Genomic DNA, 26,549 nt, shown 5'->3' with positions numbered 1-26,549 from the left:
GTTAAACTTCAGTTGCTGCTTCTCAGCCCATCTGCTCAACTTTTCTAGATCCTGTTGCACTGGTGTACTGTCATTAGTGTCATTGACAACCCTGCCAATCTTCATATCATCCACAAAATTGGACATTAAGCCTGATATACCTTCATCAATATCATTGATAAATATAGAAAACAACAGTGGGCCCAATACGGACTCCTGGGGGACACCACTAATAACATTAGTCCACAAAGAGCAGTGTCCATTGATTACCACTCTCTGTCTTCTCCCACTCAACCATCCCTTTATCCATAGCAGCCACTTGCCCTTAATGCCATACTGCTATAACTTGTACAGTAGTTTTGCATATGCAACAAAAGTATCAAAAGGCTTCCTGAAATCCAAGCATATGATATCAGAATTATTTTTTGTATCCAGTTCCTTTGTGTCCTCATTGTAGTATCCAATCAAATTGGTTAAACAAGACTTCCCCTTAACAAATCTATGCTTACCAAACCCATGATTATAGTTATGATTCTTTTCTTGAGTGGAAACATACCCCCAGGGGCTCACATCTGGTGAGTATGGGCTTGGCACACCCAGGGTCCTGAGCTGGATATCATCATTCTTCTCTTTCTTGGTGATTCCCGTCTACTTCTCTCCCTCTCTCTCTCTCTGGGTAATTCAGAAATTTTTTTTTTTTTTTTGCCTGGTGCAGCATAAGCGTCAAACTTCCTTGCACCATATGGCTAATAATAATAATAATATGCCTAAAACCCCATTAAATTTCTGTTAACAAAAAGCATATCAAACTGTTATCTGGCTCTGCTGTTTGAACAGATAATCTGGGTGGGTCGAATACTACTAATAAATGATAATAATATTAGGAATAACTTCACTGAAAGAACATTGAAATCTTATTTTAATCTAAATTATGCCTTGTTCAGGGCACCTCCGTAGCCAGGTGGGCAGGAAGCGGCAGTGCGTAGCACATGCTTCTTGATTAGACCAGGGTTCGAGCCCGTGACCACCAAATACAGAAAGGTCAGGGAATGACCACCGCATATCCCTGGAGCAATATGGCCTTAGTTGCTAATGTTCCTAAAAACCAAATGACAACAACAGCAACAGTCTTGTTCTGGCCTCTAAAGGGTTGCCAAACTGCTTGCACACGTTGTGCCGTGGTCTTTATTGGCTAATGAATGCATCTGATGTAGATAAAAATTGCAGTGTTATATCTGTAATACTCTATAATTATCTCACATTGAGGAGTGCCTCACCATTTGGCCTCATCCCACGGATGTTTGATAGAGTTCAAGTGAAGAGAATTTGGGTGATATAGGGGCCGTTGTAGGAGCATGGTCTTTAGAGTGTTCAGCAAACCAATCCTGCACATATAATATGGTAGCAGGGTGCATTATCCTGCTGAAAGAGGCCATCACTGTCGGGGAAGAGCAGGAGCATTGATTTGGGTACAGTCAGCAGTGATGTTGCAAAAAATCTCTGCCATCAAACACCTTCCACGTATATCACAGGACATAGTGTCTCAGCAAAATATTCTCCAGACCAGGACGCTGCCCCCCACTAATTTGACCTGTCTGCACCATGATATTAGGTCAGTTACCTCTTGCTGATTGCCACATATGTGTACCTTTTGTCAGCATGATACAAAAGGAAATACAGTGTGCCCAATCAACACTTTTTTTGCAGTCATCTGCTGACCAACTTTGGTGTTTGTATTATTAGGTAAGATACGGATGACTGTGACATGCATTCAAGAGGGGATGTTGAGTTGGCTTTGTTATGGTACTCCCATTCTATGAAGAGTACCCTGAATAGACCTGCTGCAATGTGTTCTAAACTGTCCTGCATTGTACCTTGCAGTTAGGTCTGCCAAAGTGAATGCTCTGTTAGTCCTTATGAGCCACTGCATTTGTCTTGCACTGCATTCATCCACTATCGCTTTTGCACCACAGGTTTTTTGCAAGCTGGTTGTTTTTTTCCTTTGTCTGCCACTGGTACACTTGCACAGTGGTGGGTCAGAAGCATCCCACTAGATTTGCTTAATTGGAGATGGATGGACACAGGTCCCTTACCTCGCACCACAACTATGCCTTCTTGAAAGTCCATTGTATTGTGGCCTCTTCCCATGTTTGTCAACTATTGGTCCCTGCATAAGCTGTTGACTGTTTTCTTTTGGCATATATATAATTTCTTTCATTGATCCTGAATGACAGTGTAGTTGTTTCATCAGTCATTTGGAGAAATTTGAATCCTGCCAGGGACTGGAGAAATTCTTAAAGGCCTTTTTTATTGGGCTGTAGTTAGTCAATTTCAGATAGAGGGAGTATGATTTTTTGGCTTGTACACATTCATAAGTAATAAAACCATATGAATTGTTATAGTAGTAGGGTTTTAGGAGCATCAGTGACTAAGGCCATATTGCTTGTATATACTGTATGTAAATTGCATGTGTTCTATGGTAGATTTTTTTTGCTGGATGAAAAACCCGAGTTTCCGGTAAAACAAATGCATGCTACCCTCACCTGAAACCAACTAACTCAGTCATGTTATGAAAAAACCCATAAAAATTCATCATGTCATCTATGGGACTCCATTCAGGTCTTTTCCACCCAGTGTGGGGAGGACGGCAATTTTTACCAACTATACTATCCATGAGGGCATATGAATTAGAGTACCATAAAAACTGGTACTCTAATTCGTATGCCCTACATTGGCCTGTATTGATGTGGCCTGAGTAACAATGTGTCAAATGGCGCCTCCGTAGCCAGGTGGGAAGGAGCAGCAGTGCGTAGCACACGCTTCTTAATTAGACCAGGGTTCGAGCCCGTTACCACCAAATACGGAGGATGCGGAAAGGTCAGGGAATGACCACTGCATATCCCGGAGCAATATGGCCTTAGTTGCTAATGCTCCTAAAAAAACCAAATAACAATGTGTCAAAAATTCTCAGGATAAGTAGAACAAGTCTTCTGAGCATTTTTTTTTTTTTTTTTTTTTTTTGTTCTGTTTCTCACTTGAGAGGGCCAGGAAATTTTAGCCAGCATTAATGTGTCATTGGTGTATCATAAACAAAACTTATTATAATTCTTTTAATTTATATTTATGAATCTTTTGCATTATGAAAATTAATTAAGAAACCTTTTTAAAATTTAAAAAACTACTATTATTTTAGCTTCTCCAGGAAATGCAGAAAAAAATGGTGCATTTCATTCAGCCTGTATTGATGTTAAGCCACATCTTGTGAGGGGAATTAATCTTGGTGTTCTTAAAGAAGTTAATCCTCTAAGATCCAAATGTCCAAGTAAGATCTGTTTGATTTTGTGAAATCATTCATGAAATTTATTACATTGTTTCTTTTCTACTAGATTACACAGGCATTTGAAAAGTCATAATCTTTTTCTTTAGAAAATTTTAGTATTAAAACCATGTTTCTGGTAACTATTTTATAAAGACTTGCATAACAATGAAGGTTCCAAATGATATGGTTTTAGCAACAAAATGAACTTTAATTAATTTTTGGAGCGTTGTCTGAGGTGGTCTGTTTAGCTGCCAAAGAATATCATCCACATTCTTTTTCATTTGGTTGTTTCAGTAGGCTCCTAATTTTGGGTATTCCATATTTAAAAGCCTGTTAGATTTAGGTCTGAAATGTAGGCTGGCTGTCCCTGATAACAATGGCAGTTCATAATATTACCTCAAATTTAGAAATTTTTCTGAAAGAGGGCCATATCATTATAATAAAGTCATTAGGAGATGTAAGGTAGATTAAAAGAATTCTTTAGCTGAGATTGCAAAGAAAACCAGCAAGAAGGAAAAAGAACACTAGAAGGAAAGGAATGAATCACATTGATCTGCTGGATATGAATCGTAACTATTGATGATCCTGTACACATTACTGATAAACTGAATAAATAGTCTGGCCTCTATATAATGAAATCGATCATTCACTTAAAGAATTTCTTTAAAAGAAATTTCGTTATAAAGAAATATGACCTTTTCAACAGTGAAAAATACTGTAATTCAACATTCAAAACATAATAAAAGATGGAAAATAAATCGGAAATAAGTAGGAATGAATAAATTTTCTAACATTTTAAAACAATTAATTTATTAATACATACATGTATTTACATGCCGCATACACTTTTAATAATTATTTCGTAAAATATTTGGTTACTTTTTGTTGTGTACAGGAGTTTACTGTACATAGTTCATAAAAATGTTCGCATTTGTTTAAACACTCAAATATAATTTCTGGAACATTTTCTTCACACCGAAGGCCTCGATGCAAAGATTCAAATGCTGCCAACATTTCATGTTTTAAAAGTTTAATATTGTCCTCATTTTCATCCAACTTATTGTTGATATTGTCACTAGTTCTTTGAATACTCCTAAATGTTGGAGTCACTCATAATCAGTTACTGTGAATTCAACTCCTATTATCATTATCAACTCCTAAAATTCTCCATTCTCCACTGATCTCTTGCTTGAAGTTACTCCCAAGATTGCTCAATATCTTCTAGCAGTTCATCCCTCTCATCACTGTTAATTGGCATTTAGCAATACCTGCTTCTGCAAAACAATTCTTAATCGTTGTTTCCATCACATTTTGACTTCACACCTTCTCCAACTCTGATATGCACATCCACAAATCTATAACAGAATCAATAGGTTTGTTGGTTTCTATTCTCAGTATAATTTTTTTTCAGTATGTCCCTTTGGTAGTGCATTTTCAAATTCTTGATAATACCTTGGTCTTTTGGCTGCAGTTTAAATGAGCTATTCAGAGGGAAGAAAACATGCTTCACGCTTATAAGCCGAGTGAATGTGGGCAGTGCAGTTAGTATTAGTAGAGGCAAGGATGCATACGATGCAAGGAAGCAAGCTTATGCAATATCAGCCAAAAAACAAACCACTCTGATTTCACCCCTCCGTTCGTTCCAAATACCTGTCCAGCTCAGAATTAAATTTATTTAGGCTATCAACTTCGACAACAAAAGATGGAAGTCTGTTCCACCAATCAACTACCCGCTGGCTAAAGGAAAACTTCCACACATCTATCCTACAACTATCTTTCCTCAATTTGAATTTATGCCCTCTCAGGTGATTATTCTGAGCAAGAGGAAGAATCCCATCAGCATTAAGCATGCTCAAACCATTCAAGGCTTTATACACCTCAATAAGATCACCTCGCAGGTGCCTAGTCTCCACACACTGTACTCTGCAAAACTTAAGCCTTTCTTAGTGACAAATGGGCCTGGAGTACTGGGGTCCATAGTTTCAAATACAGATATACAGTTATACCCAGATATTTATTAACAAAGTACAAATAAAATAAAATATAAGTACAAAAACCAGTAGCTTTCGGAACACGTGTCCCTTTATCAACTGATAAGTTAATATAAAATTTTGAATACACTACAAGCAAAGTGTGGCACGTTAATCATGCGTCATTGTTGTAGCACGGACGTGTGCTGTCTTACGCCAGTGGTCATCCATCAATAAAACGGTTGTCTCTAGGATGGGATGCAGACGCATGCCTTTCTGGCGATTTAATGCCTTAGGGTTGTTTATTATGTTTAGTGACTCTAGCCATAGGCGGTGGCGAAAGTGTCGCACGTGGTCCACTATCTCAAAGTCGCGCTTGGGGTCAAGATCGTGGTTGGTAGCCCAAAAATGTTCTGCGAGCACAGACTGGTCAGTTTCGGCAAGCCGGATTGCTCTGTCGTGTTCCGTGAGGCGATCCTAGAGACGTCTCGATGTCTCACCTACGTAGCAACTGTTACAGGCCTTACAGGTGATACGGTACACTACATTGCTGCGTAAGACAGGTGTGACAGGGGTCTTCACACTGGAGACAAGTGAACGTAGGTTCCTACCTGGTAATTGTACACATTTGATGTTGTAACTTCTAAGGATCTTCGAGATACGTCCTGACACTCCTGGATAGTACGGAATGTAGGTGGACGATATGCCGACTTGCTTCGGAGGTCTTGGGTTGAATGTAAGTTCTGCCTGTAACAAGCATCTGTTTAGTACATGGGATGGATAACCGCATCTGGTTAGATCCGCCTTCACACGGGAGATCTCGTTACGTCTAATTGTGTCGGTGCTGGAATGGCTCCAGGCCCTTGAGAATAGGGTGCGGGCAGTGTTATTGAGATGGCTTGGAGTGTGGCCAGACCCGTAGTTGGTGAATTGACCGCACCACATGGGTTTGCGGTATACTGAGGTCTCTAGACGTGGGCCTACGCGATGCACTAGTACGTCCAGAAACGGGAGCGAACCGTTCACCTCTGATTCTACGGTAAACTTGATGAAATTGGATAGGGAGTTGAGGTGTTCTAGTAGTACCGTTTCAGAACCACGTGGTATTATGGTAAAAATATCGTCGACGTATCTACACCACGTTGTAATAGGTGTAGGTGGGTTCTGGTGTATCTGCTCCTCTAGATCTTCCATGGCGATGTTAGCTACTACGGAACTGACAGGGGCACCCATAGCAGTGCCATGTACTTGTTTGTAGAGTGAGTCTTCAAAGGTGAAGATGCTGCTAGAGAGGCATAGGTTGAGGGCGGTACACCATCTTCACCATCTTCTACGTGCTACTGGCTGCCAACTACCGCAATTCTACGGATTACCAAAGATCCATAAACCGGGTATTCCTCTCAGACCTATAGTGTCTTGCTGCAGTGCCCCAACGTATGAACTGTCCAAACACATCGCGAGCCTCCTCTCGCCTCTTATAGGTAATACATCTCACACCGTTAAAAACAGCAGTGAATTTATTAACATCATTAAGGACATTTCAATCCCTGACAACTCTGTCATGGCATCATTTGACGTGGTCTCTTTATTCACCTCGATTCCCGTCCAACAGGCCATGCACTGCGCCAGAAGGCTCCTTGAGAGCGACTTAAGCCTCCAATCCAGGAGGTCACTTTCCACTGATGACATCTGTACCGCCCTCAACCTATGCCTCTCTAGCAGCATCTTCACCTTTGAAGACTCACTCTACAAACAAGTACATGGCACTGCTATGGGTGCCCCTGTCAGTTCCGTAGTAGCTAACATCGCCATGGAAGATCTAGAGGAGCAGATACACCAGAACCCACCTACACCTATTACAACGTGGTGTAGATCCGTCGACGATATTTTTACCATAATACCACGTGGTTCTGAAACGGTACTACTAGAACACCTCAACTCCCTATCCAATTTCATCAAGTTTACCGTAGAATCAGAGGTGAACGGTTCGCTCCCGTTTCTGGACGTACTAGTGCATCGCGTAGGCCCACGTCTAGAGACCTCAGTATACCGCAAACCCATGTGGTGCGGTCAATTCACCAACTACGGGTCCGGCCACGCTCCAAGCCATCTCAATAGCACTGCCCGCACCCTATTCTCCAGGGCCTGGAGCCATTCCAGCACCGACACAATTAGACGTAACGAGATCTCCCGTGTGAAGGCGGATCTAACCAGATGCGGTTATCCATCCCATGTACTAAACAGATGCTTGTTACAGGCAGAAGAACTTACATTCAACCCAAGACCTCCGAAGCAAGTCGGCATATCGTCCGCCTACATTCCGTACTATCCAGGAGTGTCAGGACGTATCTCGAAGATCCTTAGAAGTTACAACATCAAATGTGTACAATTACCTGGTAGGAACCTACGTTCACTTGTCTCCAGTGTGAAGACCCCTGTCACACCTGTCTTACGCAGCAATGTAGTGTACCGTATCACCTGTAAGGCCTGTAACAGTTGCTACGTAGGTGAGACATCGAGACGCCTCACGGAACACGACAGAGCAATCCGGCTTGCCGAAACTGACCAGTCCGTGCTCGCAGAACATTTTTGGGCTACCAACCACGATCTTGACCCCAAGCGCGACTTTGAGATAGTGGACCACGCGCGACACTTTCGCCACCGCCTATGGCTAGAGTCACTAAACATAATAAACAACCCTAAGGCATTAAATCGCCAGAAAGGCATGCGTCTGCATCCCATCCTAGAGACAACCGTTTTATTGATGGATGACCACTGGCGTAAGGCAGTACACGTCCGTGCTACAACAATGACGCATGATTAACGTGCCACACTTTGCTTGTAGTGTATTCAAAATTTTATATTAACTTATCAGTTGATAAAGGGACACGTGTTCCGAAAGCTACTGGTTTTTGTACTTATATTTTATTTTATTTGTACTTTGTTAATAAATATCTGGGTATAACTGTATATATCTGTATTTAAGCCTTTCTTTGTAAGAGCAACTCTTTGTTCCGTTCACTAATCTTGTTGCCCTTCTCTGTACTTGTTCCAACAGATCTACATCCTTCTTAAAATGAGACCTCCAGACCTGTATACAGTACTCTATACAGTATATAGAACTTGGAATTTAGAAATTAATAAATGCCCTCATGTTACAGTTGCTTTTCTGGGTTTTCTTCTTATTGCTTAAAAATGAATAATAGAAACTAAATTCTTACATTGTCTGCTTCTTCCTTTGTAGGTGCACTATGAAAAGGGAGTTGGTCATTTCAGACAATATGAAGAACAGACCTAATAGTGTACCCATAGAGGAGGAAGCAGGTTTTGTAAGAATTTAGTCTTTAATATCCATATTTAAGCAATGAGAATAATGCCTGAAAAACAGGTCCATATATATATATGGCCATTGTTAATTTCCAGATTATGAAGTATTTTTTACTTTTTTTTTTTATGTCAAATACTGAATTTTCCATGAATAATGTAAGCTGACCATAGTTAACTTACTTTAATAATGAATTTTTTTAAATTTTTTTATTGTTGTTTTCCATGTAGTGAAGAGAGTTATTCTTCTAATAATTTATACCTAAGTCTTCAATGCATTTATCAAATTTTAAATAACTTAGGTTGTAGGCATGATAAAATAGTCTGTAAATAACATTTAAAAGCAAATTTATTATAATTTTTGAACGATAAGAGTATATAGTACTAGACCAGGAGGAGGGGAGTGATATGCAGCTTACCAAAAGCTGCTTGAAAGTTACAATGATTTCCAGAGCCTGATCAAGGCCAGGCAGAGATTGAGCCCATGTGGTGTGAGATGACGGTAAAGAAAAGGTGATAGTTGGGGTTAGTTACATGCCAAGCAATTCTGAAGAATACGATAAAAATCTCTTTAGGCAACATGAATGGGTGAGTGAGAGCGAGTGCATTATTAAGGGCGACTTTAATTTCCCTCTTATAGATTGGAAATCGTGGGCATGCAGTACACATAGTGGGAGTAGTTTCTTCAATCAGCTAGATCACTGCTATTTATTTCACTGCATTAGAGAAAGTAAAAGGAGGTTAAATATTCTTGACGTAGTTCTCACCAAGTATCCAAGCAATATCAAAAGTATCTGGAATTGATAGTGGGGAGTGGTAAAAACGTCATAAAATGGGGGGTAGCCAAAGAAAATTTGATGGTTAAAGGCAAAGTCTTTAATTGCAGAAGAAGACTACAGTAGACTCAGGTATTTCTTGAGCTCTATTAACTGGAACTATTACAATATGCTGAGCCAACCAGGTTAGCCAGGTGGGTAAAGTGCCTGCCTTGCAACCCAAAGGTCGAGGGTTCGAATCCCGCCTCGGGCTTGGATCAGTGTAAAATGCAAAATATTTGGGAGGTGCCACAGAAGCCAATGTGCCAACAACTAACAAAAAAAAAACAATATGCTGTTTGATAGTAATACATTATGGGAAGTGCATAAGACATTGATTTAACAAGGTGTGTCTTGAATCTAGGGCTAATTTCACTATTCTCACATTTCACAAGTCTATTTCAAAAGCATATAGTAAAATACAATTGGGTATGAGGTTATTACCGCGTTGACCAAGATTTTTGCAGCTCCGGCAAACACTAAGTTTTCATTTATATTTAGTCATTTTATTGACTTAATTGTTAAACTAAATTATTTTCTATAAGTAGCTTTATAGATCTAGCCAAGCTCCGTGATTTATTTTTGAAATTAGATAGCGATTTTCAAAGTTAATACTTAGTGTTCATAGATTTTACCTTTGTAATTTGTCGCCATTGTTATATGATACGGAATAGTGTAAGGTTAACGTAAAACTAGATAGCGAAAAACATAGCACTATATTAGAAATCTGTTAGATTAATATAGTATTATCAATTAATCAGTAAAATTTATTAATCTTATTAAAGTTCATTGTTAATTAAATTATACTTAACGGAATCATGACCCAGACTAGACCAGCAAAGCAGCATTTACAGAATAGCCAGAGTGCTGAGGGAGAACTGAAGGGGCGATTCTCCAACGCATCACAGTCTAAAACAATGTGAAATGTTTGCAGATGTCTCTAGAACAGGACATGATCTAGCCAAGGAGGATGTGTGTGTGTGTGTGTGTGTGTGTGTGTGTGTGTGTGTGTGTGTGTGTGTGTGTGTGTGTGTGTGGTGCCTCCATAGCCAGGTGGGCAGGAGCAGCAGTGTGTAGCACACGCTTCTTGATTAGACTGGGGTTCGAGCCCATGACCACCAAATACGGAGGATGTGGAAAGGTCAGGGACTGACCACCGCATATCCCCGGAGCAATATGGCCTTAGTTGCTAATGCTCCTAAAAACCAAATAACAAACAAAAACAACAACAAGAAGGATGTCTTTGTGTATGCTAGGTGCAGAGACTGTGAAGAATTAGGTGCCAACTCAGCATTCTAATGGGCATCTATGAGAGTTTGGGGTGTAGGGTAAATGTCCTCGAAGAAATTAATGAGAGGCCCATCAAGCTCTCAGCTGCCCAACTCAGTGCCAGAGCTCACTCCTGTGCATCAGGCAACACAGAGGCAATCTCCAAGGCAGAAAGCGCAAGTCCCACAGGAATTAGTTATTGTCGGTGACTATTGTCAGGGAGACGGGGAATATATTATGCAAAAAGGAGAGGTGGAACAGGACAGGGTATGTCTGCCAGGGGCAAACGTTGATGAAGTTGTAGGGCAGATATCATCTTTTAAGGGCACAAAAGGTGATATTGTTGTACACGTTGGCACTAATGACCTTATGAGTAAGAGATCTGCAGATTTACTTAACAAGTACAGGTCAATGATGGAAAAAAGCTGCAAGTTAGGGTTAAATTTGAAAGTGTCTGCAATTCTACCCAGACAAGATAGGAGGGCCTAAATGATCAGGAGATTGTGCAAGGCTCACGGGGGTAGAATTTTTTTCAGCCTGGTCTTGGCTTGCTAACAGGAGAGACTGCTTCTACATGGAGAGGATACACTTAAATAGAAAGGATGCAAGAATATATGCTGATACTATCGAGGCACTGTTAGGTGGGTCAGAAAACTGCTAGATTGGGGGGGGGAATACACAGACTAAAAGATTAACGGTAGCTGCAGGCAGAGATGAAAGTGATTCTTGCACTGCTTCTATTGTAATGAGCACCAGCCTAGAGAGCAAGTTGCTGAGGACTTCAAGAGCTGTTGTGAGTCATCATGGAACAAGTAAATATATGGGCTGTGTTAGGGTAACTGAGGGTAACAAAAGTACATGTATACTTGCATGTACACTAATGCTAGAAGTATAGTAAATAAAATTGATGAATATGAAGTGCTGACAAGACATCAAATTGAGCAAAGGCAGATATTGTTGGGATATCAGAGACATGGTGTCACACAGATATAAGCAGTGCAGAATTAGAATTTGGGGAGTACAATGTCTACAGAAATGACATATAGGGTAGGAAGGGAGGAGGGGTTTATGCAGTTAGTTAAGAAGTACATAAAATTGAAGGAAGTGCATCCAGTTTACATGGGTGGACAATGCAATGTTGAGTCTGTTTGGTGTGATATAAACACTGGGAAAGAGAAAATGAGAGTACGAGTATGTTATAGGCCTAATGACCCCAATGAGTACAATGAACAGTTGTGCAGAGAAATAGAATGGGCCAGTAAATCGGAATGTCTTGTAATTGGGGATTTTAACTTTCCAGATATTGACTGGAACATGTGGTTTGGTCACTCTCACGCTAGCAAGACTTTTGTGGATTTATTGGAGGATTGTTTTCTACAGCAACATGTTCAAGAGGCAATCAAAGGGATTAATACCTTTGATCTGATTATCAGCAGTGATAATTCATGCATTAAGAATTTGCAGATAAAGGAACCGCTAGGTGACAGTGATCACAATGTACTGATGTGGGATTTACTTAAAGATCTAACTACCATCAAGTGTAAAGGGAAGGGTTTTTGTTTTCGTAAAGGTAACTGCAGTGGTTGCAGACAGTTTTTAAATTCAATACAGTGGGATTGACTGATGACGTTACCAACGGTGAATTTTAATTGGGAAGCCTTCAGAGACTTAATCTTGGAGGCTACTAGGCTTTTCATACCAACTAAGATGTTCATGGTTCAGGCCTAAATGGATGTCGGATGAATTAATGAGACATCCATTTAGGCATGGGATGCATATAAATTATCAGGCAACACAGAAGCCTATGGCAGATATAAGCTAGTGTGTAATCAAGTCACAAAGGAGGAGGTAGTAGTAGTGGCATGTGATGCAAGAAATCAAGTGTATGAGCTTATGCAGCATCAGCCAAAAAAAAAAAAAAAAATCCCACCATTCTCTCCAAATGCCTGTCCAGTTCCTCCTTAAATTTATTTAACCTATCAACTTCTACAACGACAGATGGAAGTTTGTTCCAGCAATTAACCACCCACTGGCTAAAGGCAAATTTCCGCACATCTATTCTACATCTGTCTTTTCTTAATTTGAATTTATGCCCCCTTAGGTTCGTAATCTGAACAAGTGGAAGGATCCCATCAGAATTCAGTGTGCTCAACCCATTCAAGGCCTTATACACCTCAATCAGATCACTGGGCAAGTGCCTAGTCTCCAGCCACTGCAATTTGCAGAACTTAATCCTCTCTTGATAACAGGATCCCTTCATTCCCCTCAACAATCTTGTTGCCCTTCTCTGTACACGCTCAAGCAAATCTACATCCTTCCTAAAATGAGGCCTCCAGACTTGTATGCAGTACTTAAGGCGTGGCCTTATACAGAGGGACAATCCCCTCCTTTTCCTTGCTAGCAAAATTCCTATATATCATTGACAAAACCCCATGACCTGCCCTGGCAGCCTGTCTGCATTGCTCAGAAAACTTCATGATATTGAAGTTTGCACAATTACTCCCAGGTCTTTTTCATTTTCTACCACCTTAAGTGTACCACACAGTTGGTACATTTCTCTGTGGTTACTTCTTCCCATATGCAGTACTTTGCATTTGTCAAGGTTAAACTTCAGTTGCCACTTCTTAGCCCATCTGCCCAAATTATCTAGATTTTGTTGCAGTAGCACACTGCCATTACTGTCATTAATCCTGGTTTTGGTGCATTATAGCCTTAGTTGCTAATGCGCCAATAAAAATCTAAACCAAACCAAACCAAACTGTCATTAACAACCCTATCAACCTTTGTATCATCTGCAAACTTCGACACTGAGCCTGATATACCTTCATCAATATCATTGATAAATATAAAAAACAACAGAGGACTCAACACCGAACCCTGTGGGACTCCACTAATAACATTAGTCCACAAAGAGCAGCACTCATTGATTACCACCCTCTGTCTTCTCCCACTCAACCATCCTTTTATCCATTGTAGCAACTTATCCTTAATACTATTCTGCTCCAATTTGTATACAATAGTCTTCCATGCACAACAGTGTCAAAAGCTTTCCTGAAATCCAAATATATGATATCAAAATTATTTTTTGCATCCAGTTCCTTTGTAACCACATCATAATATCCTATTAAATTTGTCAGTCAAGACTTTCCCTTAACAAACCCATGCTGTGTCTGAATTATTGCTGCAGTCTTGTCTAGGTGATCCTGCAATGCATCTTTAAGCAGTGACTCCATTATTTTACCTGGAACAGAAGTTAAACTAACTGGTCTGTAATTACTCGTGTCACCCTTTGATCCCCCTTTGTGAATTGGGGATACATTTGTACATCTCCAGTCCGTGAGGACCTCCCCTGAGTCGAAGAATGCTCTCATAATTATGGCTAAGGGTTTGCTTAGTTGCTTTGCCGCCTCCTTTAATATAACTGGATAGATCCCACCCACCCCAGGTGCCTTTCTTATGTTTAACTTCAACAATTTCTCCTCCACTTTGCTCTCAGTTATTACAAAATCATTAAGCACCCTGCTGACTTTTGCAGTTGGTGAGATTATGGAATCTGTGGTTAAAACCCTTTGTTCCACTCACTAATATTGTTGCCCTTCTCTGTACTCCTTCTAGTAGCTCAACATCTCTTCTAAAATGAGCCTTCCAGACCTGTATGAAGTACTCAAGTTGTGGCCTGACCATTGCCTTTTATAAGGGGATAATCACCTCCTTATGATTGCTAGCAGAATTCCTGTATATCATTGACAAGACACCATGACCTGATTTTGTGACTTGTATATCATTGGCAGCCTGTCTGCACTGGCCAGAAAACTTCATATCTGACTGCACAAATATCCCCAGGTCTTTTTCATTCTGCACTACCTGAGCATATTACCACACAGGTACTAATTTAATTACTACATATAGAGTTTATTACTGTAAATTATGTACAGTTTATTACTGTAAATTATGTTCAGTTTATTACTATAAATAATATGTTAATTACTACATAAAAATTACTACATAGAGTGTGAAGAGAGGGCAATTACAGTGAAATATAATGTTATAATAGTTTATTATATTTCTTTTACAGTTGTTACTACGACTACATCAGTAGATCACAGAAAAGAACATACATCAAATGGCACTAATTTGACATTTTGCAGGAACAAAATGAAAATTTATCCTGATAAGCAGTCAACTCATCAATTGAAAAAAAGTTGCATTGTAAATTTTGGTCCAAGAATTGAACACTTTCTAGAGAAACTATTTGGCAGCTGGGGAACATTTGTAGCATTTCATGCTTTTCTTGTTATGTTTGTTTCTTTGTTAATTAGTTTGAGCCTGTGCACTGGTGTGATATTTAACTTTCAAATCACTACTGATCCAGTGGATCTATGGGTGTCTGAGACGAGCCAAGCTCGGCAAGATATGGAATATTTCAATAAACACTTCCAGTAAGTCTTTATTTAAATATCAGCTTAATGAATTTTCTACTTACTGATGTTTATTCATTTCATTAGAAGAAATTTCTGAATACTGATTATTTTGTTTCAGATGATAATGTTTTCTCATTGTTACCATGTCTAATTTTCAAATTTTTTCCTCTTACATTAAATTCTTTTTATCTTTCTTTGTTCTAAGTATAAAAAGTATATTGTTTATGCTACCATGCATTTGTATTATATAATGTTGAATGCCTACTCAACTATTGTTAGAAATGAATTAATGTTGCTAATTATTAAAGCTAAAAGCTAAAATTTAGTATAAAAACTTACTAATTGTAGAATAAAATAACACCACTGTTGAGTAATCATATAATTTTGTTTATTTTTTTTTTTCAAAGAATGTAGAGTAATTTATTAATGTACTCATTTGTTTGTGACTTTTTATAACATAGATTAATGATTAAAAAGACTGCAAGTAAATATGTCACTACCTGCCCGGCAATTTTCAGGTTGTCATGTGGACAATACAATAAAAAGAATTTCATCAGCTCCTTTCTTTTCATTCTTTGCCAGAGAAGTCTTCTAATCTGCCTTTATTTGGCTAACCCACTTTGTGACTTGATTGCAGACCAGTTTATCTGAGTTTATCTAGGTTTGTGCATCTCCTGATAACACTACTCTGCATTTTGAAAAAAATTCACTGGTGTTTTCTCAGAAAAGGTGTTTCTAATTAATTATCTAAGGCTAATTTCAAAAGTTTGTTTCTATCATGCAGGTTTCTTCAAAAATCACAAAAGAAAATGTGATTTTTCACAAATTTTTATTAATTTTGGCAGAATTTGTGCACTGAAATTACAACAAAATGCTACTTTTACTAGTTTTATATTTAAATACATGTTAAAAGCACTATTAAAAAGGGTAATGTGGTAAAAATTACACTAAACACTCACTTCTCATTTTAAAACTGATCTACAATGGACAAAATTTCTGTTTCTTTTATTTTCTTACAGATCCTTCTACTTAACAATCCCTCTTCAGCATCCAGCAATAGTTAGCCATCATGTTGACATTTCTCCTCCCCCGGTACCTCATATCCATGTCTTTAATGTTATGGTGAAATCTCTCATCCTGTTCTTAGCTAATGCTTTCTAGATTTTCTGGGAAGTAGTTGATATGGGAGTGTAAAAATTGTACCTTGATGCTCTTGTTGCAGCCCAGCTTCTTGAAGTTTGACAACATATTTTCAACTATATTCTTGAGTCTGGATCCTTGTTGTTCCCTAAGCAGTTCTCAATAACAGACCTGAAGCTAATCTATGCCTGTTTTTTGTTTTATTCATAGTTTCCTCAAAATATCTGATTAGTGATCTGATTTATGTGTTTAATGCTTTGAATGGATTGAGCAAGTTCAGTGCTGATTGGATTATTCCTCTTGCTCAGACTATGCACATGAAGGGGACATAAATTCAAATTGAGGAAGGATGGATGGTATCACTTAGACTAATAAAATGTTAGGGCAGAAAGCCTCAAACTATGAAAAATTCAAGCTATGAAATTGTTAGTGCAATTGCTTCATTACTACATATTTGAATTTTTAAAACAGGCTGAAGTTTGTACATTAGGCATCATCATTATTATTATTATAACATCTCATATTGTGAAATCCTTTGTGATGACAGGCCAAACAGCTTTGAAATAGTGCCGCCTGGGTGAATGGCAGCCATTATCAATCGACTGCAGGACAGAAGCCTCATCAACAATTCATGTTGAGGGAAATGGACCATAATGTGCCACGCTGGTCCAGTGCAGGTTGACGGATCGAACGAATGTAGCAGTTAGGGGGCTTGAACCCTGGTCTACTCAAAGAGCTTGTGCTATTGCTGACCACTCGGCTACAGAGGCCGGGTGGTGATGCCCAACTGAAAATAAGTAGCAGTAGACTTCTTTAATAGGGAAATGTCATTTACCCATCATCTACCTGGTATGAGAGTACATGTGAATGGTCGAAGAATTGTGAGCTTGTGGGAATGGATATGTTTTTTTGAAAAAATTTTTCTGTGTTTTTGATTAATTAACATATTAAGTTGTGTTTGACAAATAGTTTAATAGTCTTAGTCACGTTTGTTAGCGTATTTTTAAATTTAGATAAGGATTTTGTAAATTGCAACTAATTATTTGTACTGCTATTGTATTGGTGTTTTGGCATGAATATTATACTTAATCATGAATATCATAACTAGTAGTACAGTGGAATAGTAGGGTTGAATTGTGATAAATAAGCAGTTTGAAGGCTTTAATCACTTGTTAGGCATATATTTTTTTGTTTTTAGCTGAGAAATTTTACTTTTTAGTAAGAATATAACTAATTTAAATCTGTGATCGTAGTGGTATAGTGTGATGTACATTTTAAACTTGATAGCATAAGGTATAATGTAAAACTTAATAGTGTAATATGTATCACGGCATTTAGGAATCTATTAGCTTGGTGTAGTATTGTCAATTAATCAATTAAATTATTTAATTTTATTAATTTTCATTGTTAATCAATTAACTTGTATTTAAACAGAAATCATGCCCACACCAGAGCAGCAAAGCAACAGGCACAAAGTAGCAGGAGTGCTGTGGCGTGGGGGGGAAAACTGAAGGGTCAGATTCACTTGTGAATCATGGCATGAAAATATGGGCAACTTGTGCAATGTCCACCGATCTTTCAGGAACAGGACATGTTATAGCCAAGGGGGATGTCTTTAGGTCTTTGTGTGTGTTCAGTACAGAGATTGTGAAGAAAATTAGGTGCTGATGGGTGTTTATGAGAGTTTGAAGAGTAGGGTAGATGCCCTTGAAGGAAATAAAATGAGTGGCCCATTCAAGCTCCAAACTGCCCAATTCAATGCCACAGTTGGCACTTGTGTATATGGCAACAGAGTGATAATCTTGAAGCAGAATGTGATGGTCCCACAGGAGATGGTTATTGTCAGTGACTCTGTTGTCAGGGAAATATATTGTGCAAAAAGATAGGTGGAATTGGATCAGGGTATGTCTGCTGGGTCAAAAGTTGATGATGTCGAGCAGATATCATCTTTTAAAGGCAGAAAAAGTTATTGTTGAATATTAAGGGTAGTATATTAAGGGTAGGAGATATGGGGACTTACTTAACAAGGACAGGGCAATATTGGGAAAAAGTAATGAGTTAGGATTCAATTTAAGATGTCTGCAATTCTGTCCAGAAAAAATAGGAGAGAGTATATGTTGGGAGCCTTGTCAATCAATTTGGCACTGGAGAGACTGTAAGGCTCATGGAGTAGAATTTTTCTCACCGTGGCCTGTGCTTATTAACAGGAGAGGTTGTTCTTACAGAAATGTGGATACACTTAAATGGAATGGGTGCAAGAATATTTTCTGTGCTATCAAAACAGTGATAGGTGGGTCAGAAAACTGCTAACTTGGGAGGAGGGGACACACAGGCTAATAGATTAACCAGAGGTCTTGCACTGGTTCTATTGAAAAATGCATCAGCCTAGAAAGTAATGTCAGAGATTTCAGGCCCTGCTGTGTGGTCATCATGGAACAAGTGAATGCTTGGGCTCTGTAAGGATAACTAAGAGTAAGAACATGTGCTTGTATACTGCATGTACACTAATGCCAGAAGCATTGTAAATAAACTTGATGAATTTAAAGTACAGATTAAGTCATCAAATGCAGACATTGTATGAATAGCACAGACTTTGTGTCACTCAGACATAAGTGATACTGAATTTGAATGTGTAGAGTACAATGTATACAGGAAAGACAGACAGGACAGGAGGGATGGTGGAGTCATGCTCTTAGTTAAGAAGAATATTAAATCTAAGGCAATGCATCCAGTCGACATGGGTGACCAGTGCAATCTTGAGTCAGTTTGGTGTGATATAAGCACTGGGAAAACAAAATTGAGAGTAGAAGTGTGTTATAGTTGTAATGACTGTGATGAGTATACCAAGTAGTTATACAGAGAAATAGTGTGGGCCAGTAAATCAGAATGTCGTATAATTGGGGATTTTAACTGTCCGGATGTTGACTGGAATTTGTGGCTTGGTCGCTCACGCACTAGCAGGATTTTTGTGGATTTTCTGGATGACCATTTTCTACAATATCATGTTAGAGAGGCAATAAGATGAAGCAACACTCTTGATCTGGTTATCAGCAGTGATTCTACATGCATTGAGAATCTGAGGTAAAAGACCCACTATGTGGCAGTGGACATAGTGGACATTCCCTGGATGCAGGGAATAACTTTGATATTATATATTTGGATCTTAGAAAGGCTTTTGATACTGTTGCACATGGAAGACTGCTGCACAAATTGGAGCAGTGTGGCATTGGAGGCAAATTGCTGCTATGGATAAGGGGATGGTTGAGTGGCAGAAGACAGAGAGTGGTAATCAATGGACACTGCTCAACGTGGACTAATGTTATTAGTGGAGTTCCTCAGGGTTCAGTGTTGGGTCCGTTGTTGTTTTCGGTGTTTATGAATGATATTGATGATGGGATATCAAGTTTAATGTCCAAGTTTGCAGATGATACAAAGGTTGGCAGGGTTGTTAAGGACACCACTGATGCTATGCTGCTGCAACAGGATCTGGAAAGGTTGAACAGATGGGCTGAGAGGTGGCAAATGAAGTTTAACATTGACAAATGTAAAGTACTACATATGGGTAACAGTAACCCCAGAGCAATGTATCAACTCTGCGGTACTACACTGACAGTGGTGGAGAATGAAAAGGACCTGGGGGTAATTGTGCAGGCAGATATGAAGTTCTCTGAGCAGTGCAGACGAGCTGCAAGAGTAGCTCATGGTGTCTTGTCAATGATATACAGGAATTTTTCTAGCAGGGATAAGAAGGTGATTATTCCCTTGTATAAGGCAATGGTTAGGTCACATCTTGAGTACTGTATACAGGTCTGGAGGCCTCATTTCAAGAAGGATGTAGAGCTGCTGGAACGGGTACAGAGAAGGGCAACAAGATTAGTGAATGGAACAAAGGGTTGCTCTTACGAAGAAAGGCTTAAGTTTTGCAAATTACAGTGTCTGCAGACTAGGCACCGGCGAGGTGATCTGATAGAGGTGTATAAGGCTTTGAATGGTTTGAGCATGCTCAATGCCAGTGGGATTCTTCATCTTGCTCAGAATAATCAGCTCAGAGGGCATAAATTCAAATTGAGGAAGGACGGATGTCGGATAGATGTGCGGAAATTTGCCTTTGGCCAGCGGGTGGTTGGTTGGTGGAACCGACTTCCATCACTTGTTGTTGAAGTTGATAGCCTAAACAAATTTAAGGCTCAACTGGACAGGTATTTCGAGCGAACGGAGGGGTGAAATGGGAGTGGTGTGTTTTTTTTTTTTTGGCTGATGCTGAATAAGCTTGCTTTCTTGCATCATATGCCTCTACTAATGCTAATGCTAAAGTCAGAGAGTTCTTATCAGTGGATACTGCTCTTTGTAGATTAATGTTATCAGTGGAGTCCCTCAGGGTTCAGTGCTGGGCCCATTGTTGTTTTCAATTTTTATTAATGAAGGTATATTAAGCTTAATGTCAAAGTTTGCAGATGATACAAAGGTTGGTAGGGCAAGTTACTGCTACAATATCTAGGAAAATTGAGTCAATGAGCTGAGAAATGGCAGTTGAAGTTTAATGTTGCTAATTGCAAGGTACTGCATATAGGTAGCAGTAATCTCAGATTAATGTACCAACTATGTGGTACTACATTCAGAATAGTGGAAAATGAAAAAGGCTTGGGATAATTATGCAGATATGAAATTCTCTGAGCAGTGCAGACATGCAGCCAGAACAGGTCATGGGTTTTTTCAATGATATACAGAAACTTTGCTAGCAGGGATAAGGAGGTGATTATCCCTTTGAACAAGGTAATGGTTAGGCCTTATCTAGAGTATTGTTTAAGGTCTGGAGGCCTCACTTTAGGAAGGAGCTGCTAGAAAGGGGTGTAGAGAGTGGCAACCTGGTTGGTGAAGAAAACAAAAGGATGCTTTTACCTAGAAAGACTTTTGCTCTGCAAATTGCAACTTCTGTATACTAGGTGCCTGCAGGGTGATCTGATTGAGGTGTTTAACACCTTGAATGGATTGATTAAGCTGAATTGAATGGCATTCTTCCTCTTACTGTGACTACACACATGAAGGGGCATAAATTTAAGTTGAGGAAGGACGGTTGCAGAATAGATGTGTGGATGTTTGCCTTCAGCCAGTGGGCGGTTGATCGTTGGAACTGGCTTCCATTTGTTGTTGTGGAAGTGAATGATTTGAATAAATTCAAAGAAGAACTAGACAAATTCTTGGAGGGTATGGATGGGAGAAGTGTGTAGTGTTTTTTTTTTTTTTTTTTTGGCTAATGCTATATAAGCTTGCTTTCTTGCATCATTTACCACCATCACCACTACTACGATTTATTTGAAGTATAAAAGGAGGGCAAGTTATTGTGAGGAGTTGCCAATATGAGATGTTATAATAATGATGCTTAATACATAAACTTTGGTTTGTCTTAAAAATTCAACTATGTAGTAATGATGCAATTTCACTAATGATGTCATAGAAAAATAAAAAAAAATAAACTACTCATGTGTTTTCTCTTCATATTCCTTTACAAAGGCGCCTATCCAGCAGATCTTTGAATATCCCCATGTTTTCAGCCTCAACTACCTATGCAGATAGCTTATTCCAATAATAAATAATAACCTGCTGGCAAAAACAAATCTGCCTGTAATCCTTTTTAAACTTATTTTCCTGTAATTTCAGTTTATGGAAACATTTATAGCCATGAAAATATAATCATTCATTTTACTATTCCCTCTGACACCCTTACAGACTACAATTGGGTCCTCTCTGAGGTGCATCGTTACCAATTCCTATAGCCCATATATTGAAAGTCTTTCCTCATATGGATGCCCATTTTGTAGATCTCACATTTGGAATTTTATGGTATTATATACATGAGTTTGTAAGACAGATTTTTTTGTATTTCATTGATGGTATGAACTGTAATGCAAAAACTGACCAGGATGCATGGCTTTTCAGTAAATGTGTGTGTATTCAGAAAAGATCCTCATTTTGCATCAGACTGAAGAAATTTATGTCATTGTTGTTTTCTAGTTCAAGAGTATGTATCGGTTTTGGGTGGAATGAATTAACACTTTCACTACCACTTATATTTGTAAGGGTCCTTTCTGTGTGCCTTGAGGTAGTTTTGTGGGGAATTTCTGGACGATTCTCTGGGGCACTGGAACTAATAGGCACTGCTTTTTAGTAAATGGAAGAGATATTATCTGTGGAGGATCGTCACTCAAGTAACACCCGGCATCTGGTGTTGTATCATTCTAACCTCCATGTTTTAATCAAGGTGCCATTATCGAACAATTGTTCATTTCATATGCCTTTCCTTTTTTTTATTACCTTAAGTCACAAAAATTGCAGTTCGTTTTTATGCAAGTGTTTGTGTTCTGGCAGTGAACATGTTAAACTGAGTCAGAAAGCTGTTTCTGATGGTCCCATATTGTTTATGATCACAATATCATTTTCAAATCTGGAAAAAATTTAATCTATTACTTATAATTTGGTGTTAATATATTGGTTTAAACAGCAGTTAAATAAATACCTGAGAGGCACTGACACACCTAGGTCAATAGGTTATCCAAAAAATCTGTGTAGATGTTTTGGAATTGTCTAAAGCACTTGGCCACCAGAAAGGAAGAGTAAGTTTTACGATGTCCGCATTATTAAAAGGTGAAAGCTTGCTCCACCTTTTAATAATGATATCTAAGCTTAACAGGTCTGACTTTTTTTTTTTTTTTTTTTTTTTTTTTTTTTTCAGAGTGAAATCAGCATCCACATTAGTGTATAGCAGTGGTTCTCAAGAGTAGTGTATAGCAGTGGTTCTCAAGAGTAGTGTATAGCAGTGGTTCTCAAGGGTAGTGTATAGCAGTGGTTCTCAAGGGTAGTGTATAGCAGTGGTTCTCAAGAGTAGTGTATATTAGCATATAGCAAGGATTCTCAAGAGTAGTGTATATTAGTGTATAGCAGTGGTTCACAAGAGTTTTTTTCTGGTGGCTGCAAAAATGACCACGAGATTTCACTGGTGGCCATACAAAACGTAATAAATCTAATACATTTATTACTGCCTTACTCCTTTTTTATTATTGACATAATGTTTAAAATGCTGGTACTCTCAATGAACAATCATGTCTTATACTGTTGAATATCGCTTTTATAAAAGTCCAGATGATATTTTAATAAAAATAAAAATTTAATAAATAAAAAAATTTGATATTTATGAAAATTGTCTGGAGGCCGCATTTGGCCACTGTGGGTGCACTTGAGAACCACTGGTGTATAGTGATACCATGTCACAGAAATCCAATATGTGAACTTCTAATGGAGAAAAGATACCAAAAATCTGGCATTCGTGGAACATAAAAGACCAATAATAGTAAAATGGGTCATTAAGGGTTATGTAACCTGGTTTTTGTGCTTATGGAATATAAAAGGAAATACCATGTTCATGCCATATTTATTTGGCCATGAACAGATAAATAAGACATGGTTATGGTCAAATGAATAAGACATGGTTATGCCTTATTTATTTTATATTGTAAAGGTACAAAAACAAGATTATCCTTTATGTCTCAGCATCCCTTATTGGTCTTCTGCCTTCTCTAGATTGTTCTCATTTTTAGTGAGTATCATTTTCCTGTTAGCATCTTCTACATCTACTTTTGGGGTAAACACAGAGGAGGTATTTGTAAAATTAAAAGAAGTTCAGTTAGATACAGAAGTCATATCAGCTTCCTATGATGTAGTAACAGAATACCTGGATGCTGATTTTATTCTTAAAAAAAATGTCAGAACTATTAAGCTTGGATACCACTCTTAAAAAAAAGCAGGCCAAGCTTTCACCTAAGGACACCATAAAACTTCCTCCCTTTTTATTATTGACAAAGTGTTTCAGACAGTTCCAAAATGTTTAAAATGAACTTTTTGGGTTTTACACTGGTCTAGGTTTGTCTGCCCCTCTCTCCGATATTTAGTTTGACCTGACACTGTTACCAGGTTAACTCTATGTTTCTTTGGTATTATGCTACTTTAAAACAAATGGCATCACTGTTATAGTTAATCTGCCACTTATTTAAAATAAATGACATGTTATCTATGTTTTTCTATATATACATAGGAATTGTTTATATTCTGTTTAAAACTTTTTCTTTTATTAACATGGTGGCAGTATTCTTTTTATTGCTATGCTATTTGTACAGACTTTATGTTGAAGTTATGTCAGCTTAGCCTATTTCACTTAAGATTATATTTGATTTATGTCTCGCAGGGGCAAAGGTTGATGGCGAAGGCAGATTACCAGAAATCCTTGGCAAAAGATGCTAAGAAAAACAGCAAGGATTTCTTTACTTATATAAACTCTAAAAGGAAGGGGATGAATCTGATTGGTCCATTTGACATCGTTGGTTTGACTGTTGATGATCCTGCTCAGATAGCAAACAAACTGAATGAGTATTTTGCATCTACATTCACACGTGAGGAATTATTAAGGTTTGAAAATGGCAGAAGGTTATCAAATTGTAGCAGGATACTTAATGATTTTGTAATAACTGAGAGCAAAGTGGAAGAGAAATTGTTGAAGTTAAACGTAAGAAAAGCACCTGGGGTGGGTGGGATCTATCCAGTTATATTAAAGGAGGCGGCAAAGCAACTAAGCAAACCCTTAGCCATAATTATGAGAGCATTCTTCGACTCAGGGGAGGTCCTCACGGACTGGAGATGTACAAATGTATCCCCAATTCACAAAGGGGGATCAAAGGGTGACACGAGTAATTACAGACCAGTTAGTTTAACTTCTGTTCCGGGTAAAATAATGGAGTCGCTGGTTAAAGATGCATTGCAGGATCATCTAGACAGGACTGCAGCAATAATTCAGACACAGCATGGGTTTGTTAAGGGAAAGTCTTGTCTGACAAATTTGATAGGATATTATGATGTGGTTACAAAGGAACTGGATGCAAAAAATAATTTTGATATCATATATTTGGATTTCAGGAAAGCTTTTGACACTGTTGCGCATGAAAGACTATTGTACAAATTGGAGCAGAATGGTATTAAGGGTAAGTTGCTACAATGGATAAAAGGATGGTTAAGTGGGAGAAGACAGAGGGTGGTAATCGATGGGTGCTGCTCTTCTTGGACTAATGTTATTAGTGGAGTCCCACAGGGTTCGGTGTTAGGTCCACTGTTGTTTTGTATATTTATCAATGATATTGATGAAGGTATATCAGGCTTAATGTCGAAGTTTGCAGATGATACAAAGGTTGGCAGGGTTGTTAATGACAGTAATGGCAGTGTGCTACTGCAACAGGATCTAGATAATTTGGGCAGATGGGCTAAGAAGTGGCAACTGAAGTTTAACCTTGACAAATGCAAAGTACTGCATATGGGTAGAAGTAAATCCAGAGAAATGTACCAACTGTGTGGTACTACACTTAAGGTGGTAGAAAATGAAAAAGACCTGGGAGTAATTGTGCAGGCAGATATGAAGTTTTCTGAGCAATGTAGACAGGCTGCCAGGGCAGGTCATGGGGTTTTGTCAATGATATATAGGAATTTTGCTAGCAGGGAAAAGGAGGTGATTATCCCTCTGTATAAGGCAATGGTCAGGCCACGCCTTGAATACTGCGTACAGGTCTGGAGGCCTCATTTTAGGAAGGATATAAATTTACATGAGCGTGTACAGAGAAGGGCAACAAGATTGGTGAGGGGAATGAAGGGATCCTCTTATCAAGAGAGGCTTAAGTTCTGCAAATTGCAGTGGCTGGAGACTAGGCACCTGCGCGGTGATCTGATTACGGTGTATAAGGCCTTGAATGGGTTGAGCACGCTGAATTCTGATGGGATCCTTCCACTTGTTCAGATTACGAACCTAAGGGGGCATAAATTCAAATTAAGAAAGGACAGATGTAGAATAGATGTGTGGAAATTTGCCTTTAGCCAGCGGGTGGTTAATTGCTGGAACAAACTTCCATCTGTCGTTGTGGAAGTTGATAGGTTGAATAAATTTAAGGAGGAACTGGACAGGCATTTGGAGGGAATGGTGTTTTTTTTTTTTTTGGCTGATGCTGCATAAGCTCATACATTTGCTTTCTTGCATCACATGCCACTACTACTACTACGTAGAGCAGACATCTTTTAAGGGCACAAAAGGTGATATCATTAGTGCCAACAATACAACGTATTGTTGGCACTAATGATATTAAGAGTAGGAGACCAGTGGAATTACTTAACAAGTACATTTAAATGTTGAAAAAAACCATGAGTTAGGGTTGAATTTGAAAGTGTCTGCAATTCTGCCCAAACACGATACGAAGGAGTATACGATGAGAGCCTTGTCGGTCAA

General features: G+C 38.6%; 1 protein-coding gene across 1 annotated transcript in view; it reads left to right on the top strand.

Moving 5' to 3' along the window:
- LOC150084418 (NPC intracellular cholesterol transporter 1-like) overlaps window positions 1-26,549 on the top strand; it is a 594,638-nt gene that overhangs the window by 249,144 nt on the left and 318,945 nt on the right. The window contains exons 11-12 of the mRNA XM_090376055.1: window positions 3,173-3,301; window positions 14,752-15,115. Coding sequence (XP_090232181.1) covers window positions 3,173-3,301; window positions 14,752-15,115 — 493 coding nt within the window. The remainder of the gene's footprint in view (window positions 1-3,172; window positions 3,302-14,751; window positions 15,116-26,549) is intronic.

This window comes from Mastigoproctus giganteus, chromosome 6 (assembly GCF_048544385.1).
Source record: "Mastigoproctus giganteus isolate SK-2022 chromosome 6, ASM4854438v1, whole genome shotgun sequence".
Classification (NCBI taxonomy): domain Eukaryota; kingdom Metazoa; phylum Arthropoda; class Arachnida; order Uropygi; family Thelyphonidae; genus Mastigoproctus; species Mastigoproctus giganteus.
Note: the sequence above shows the minus strand (reverse complement) of the source record. Positions and strands in the feature narration are given on the sequence as shown.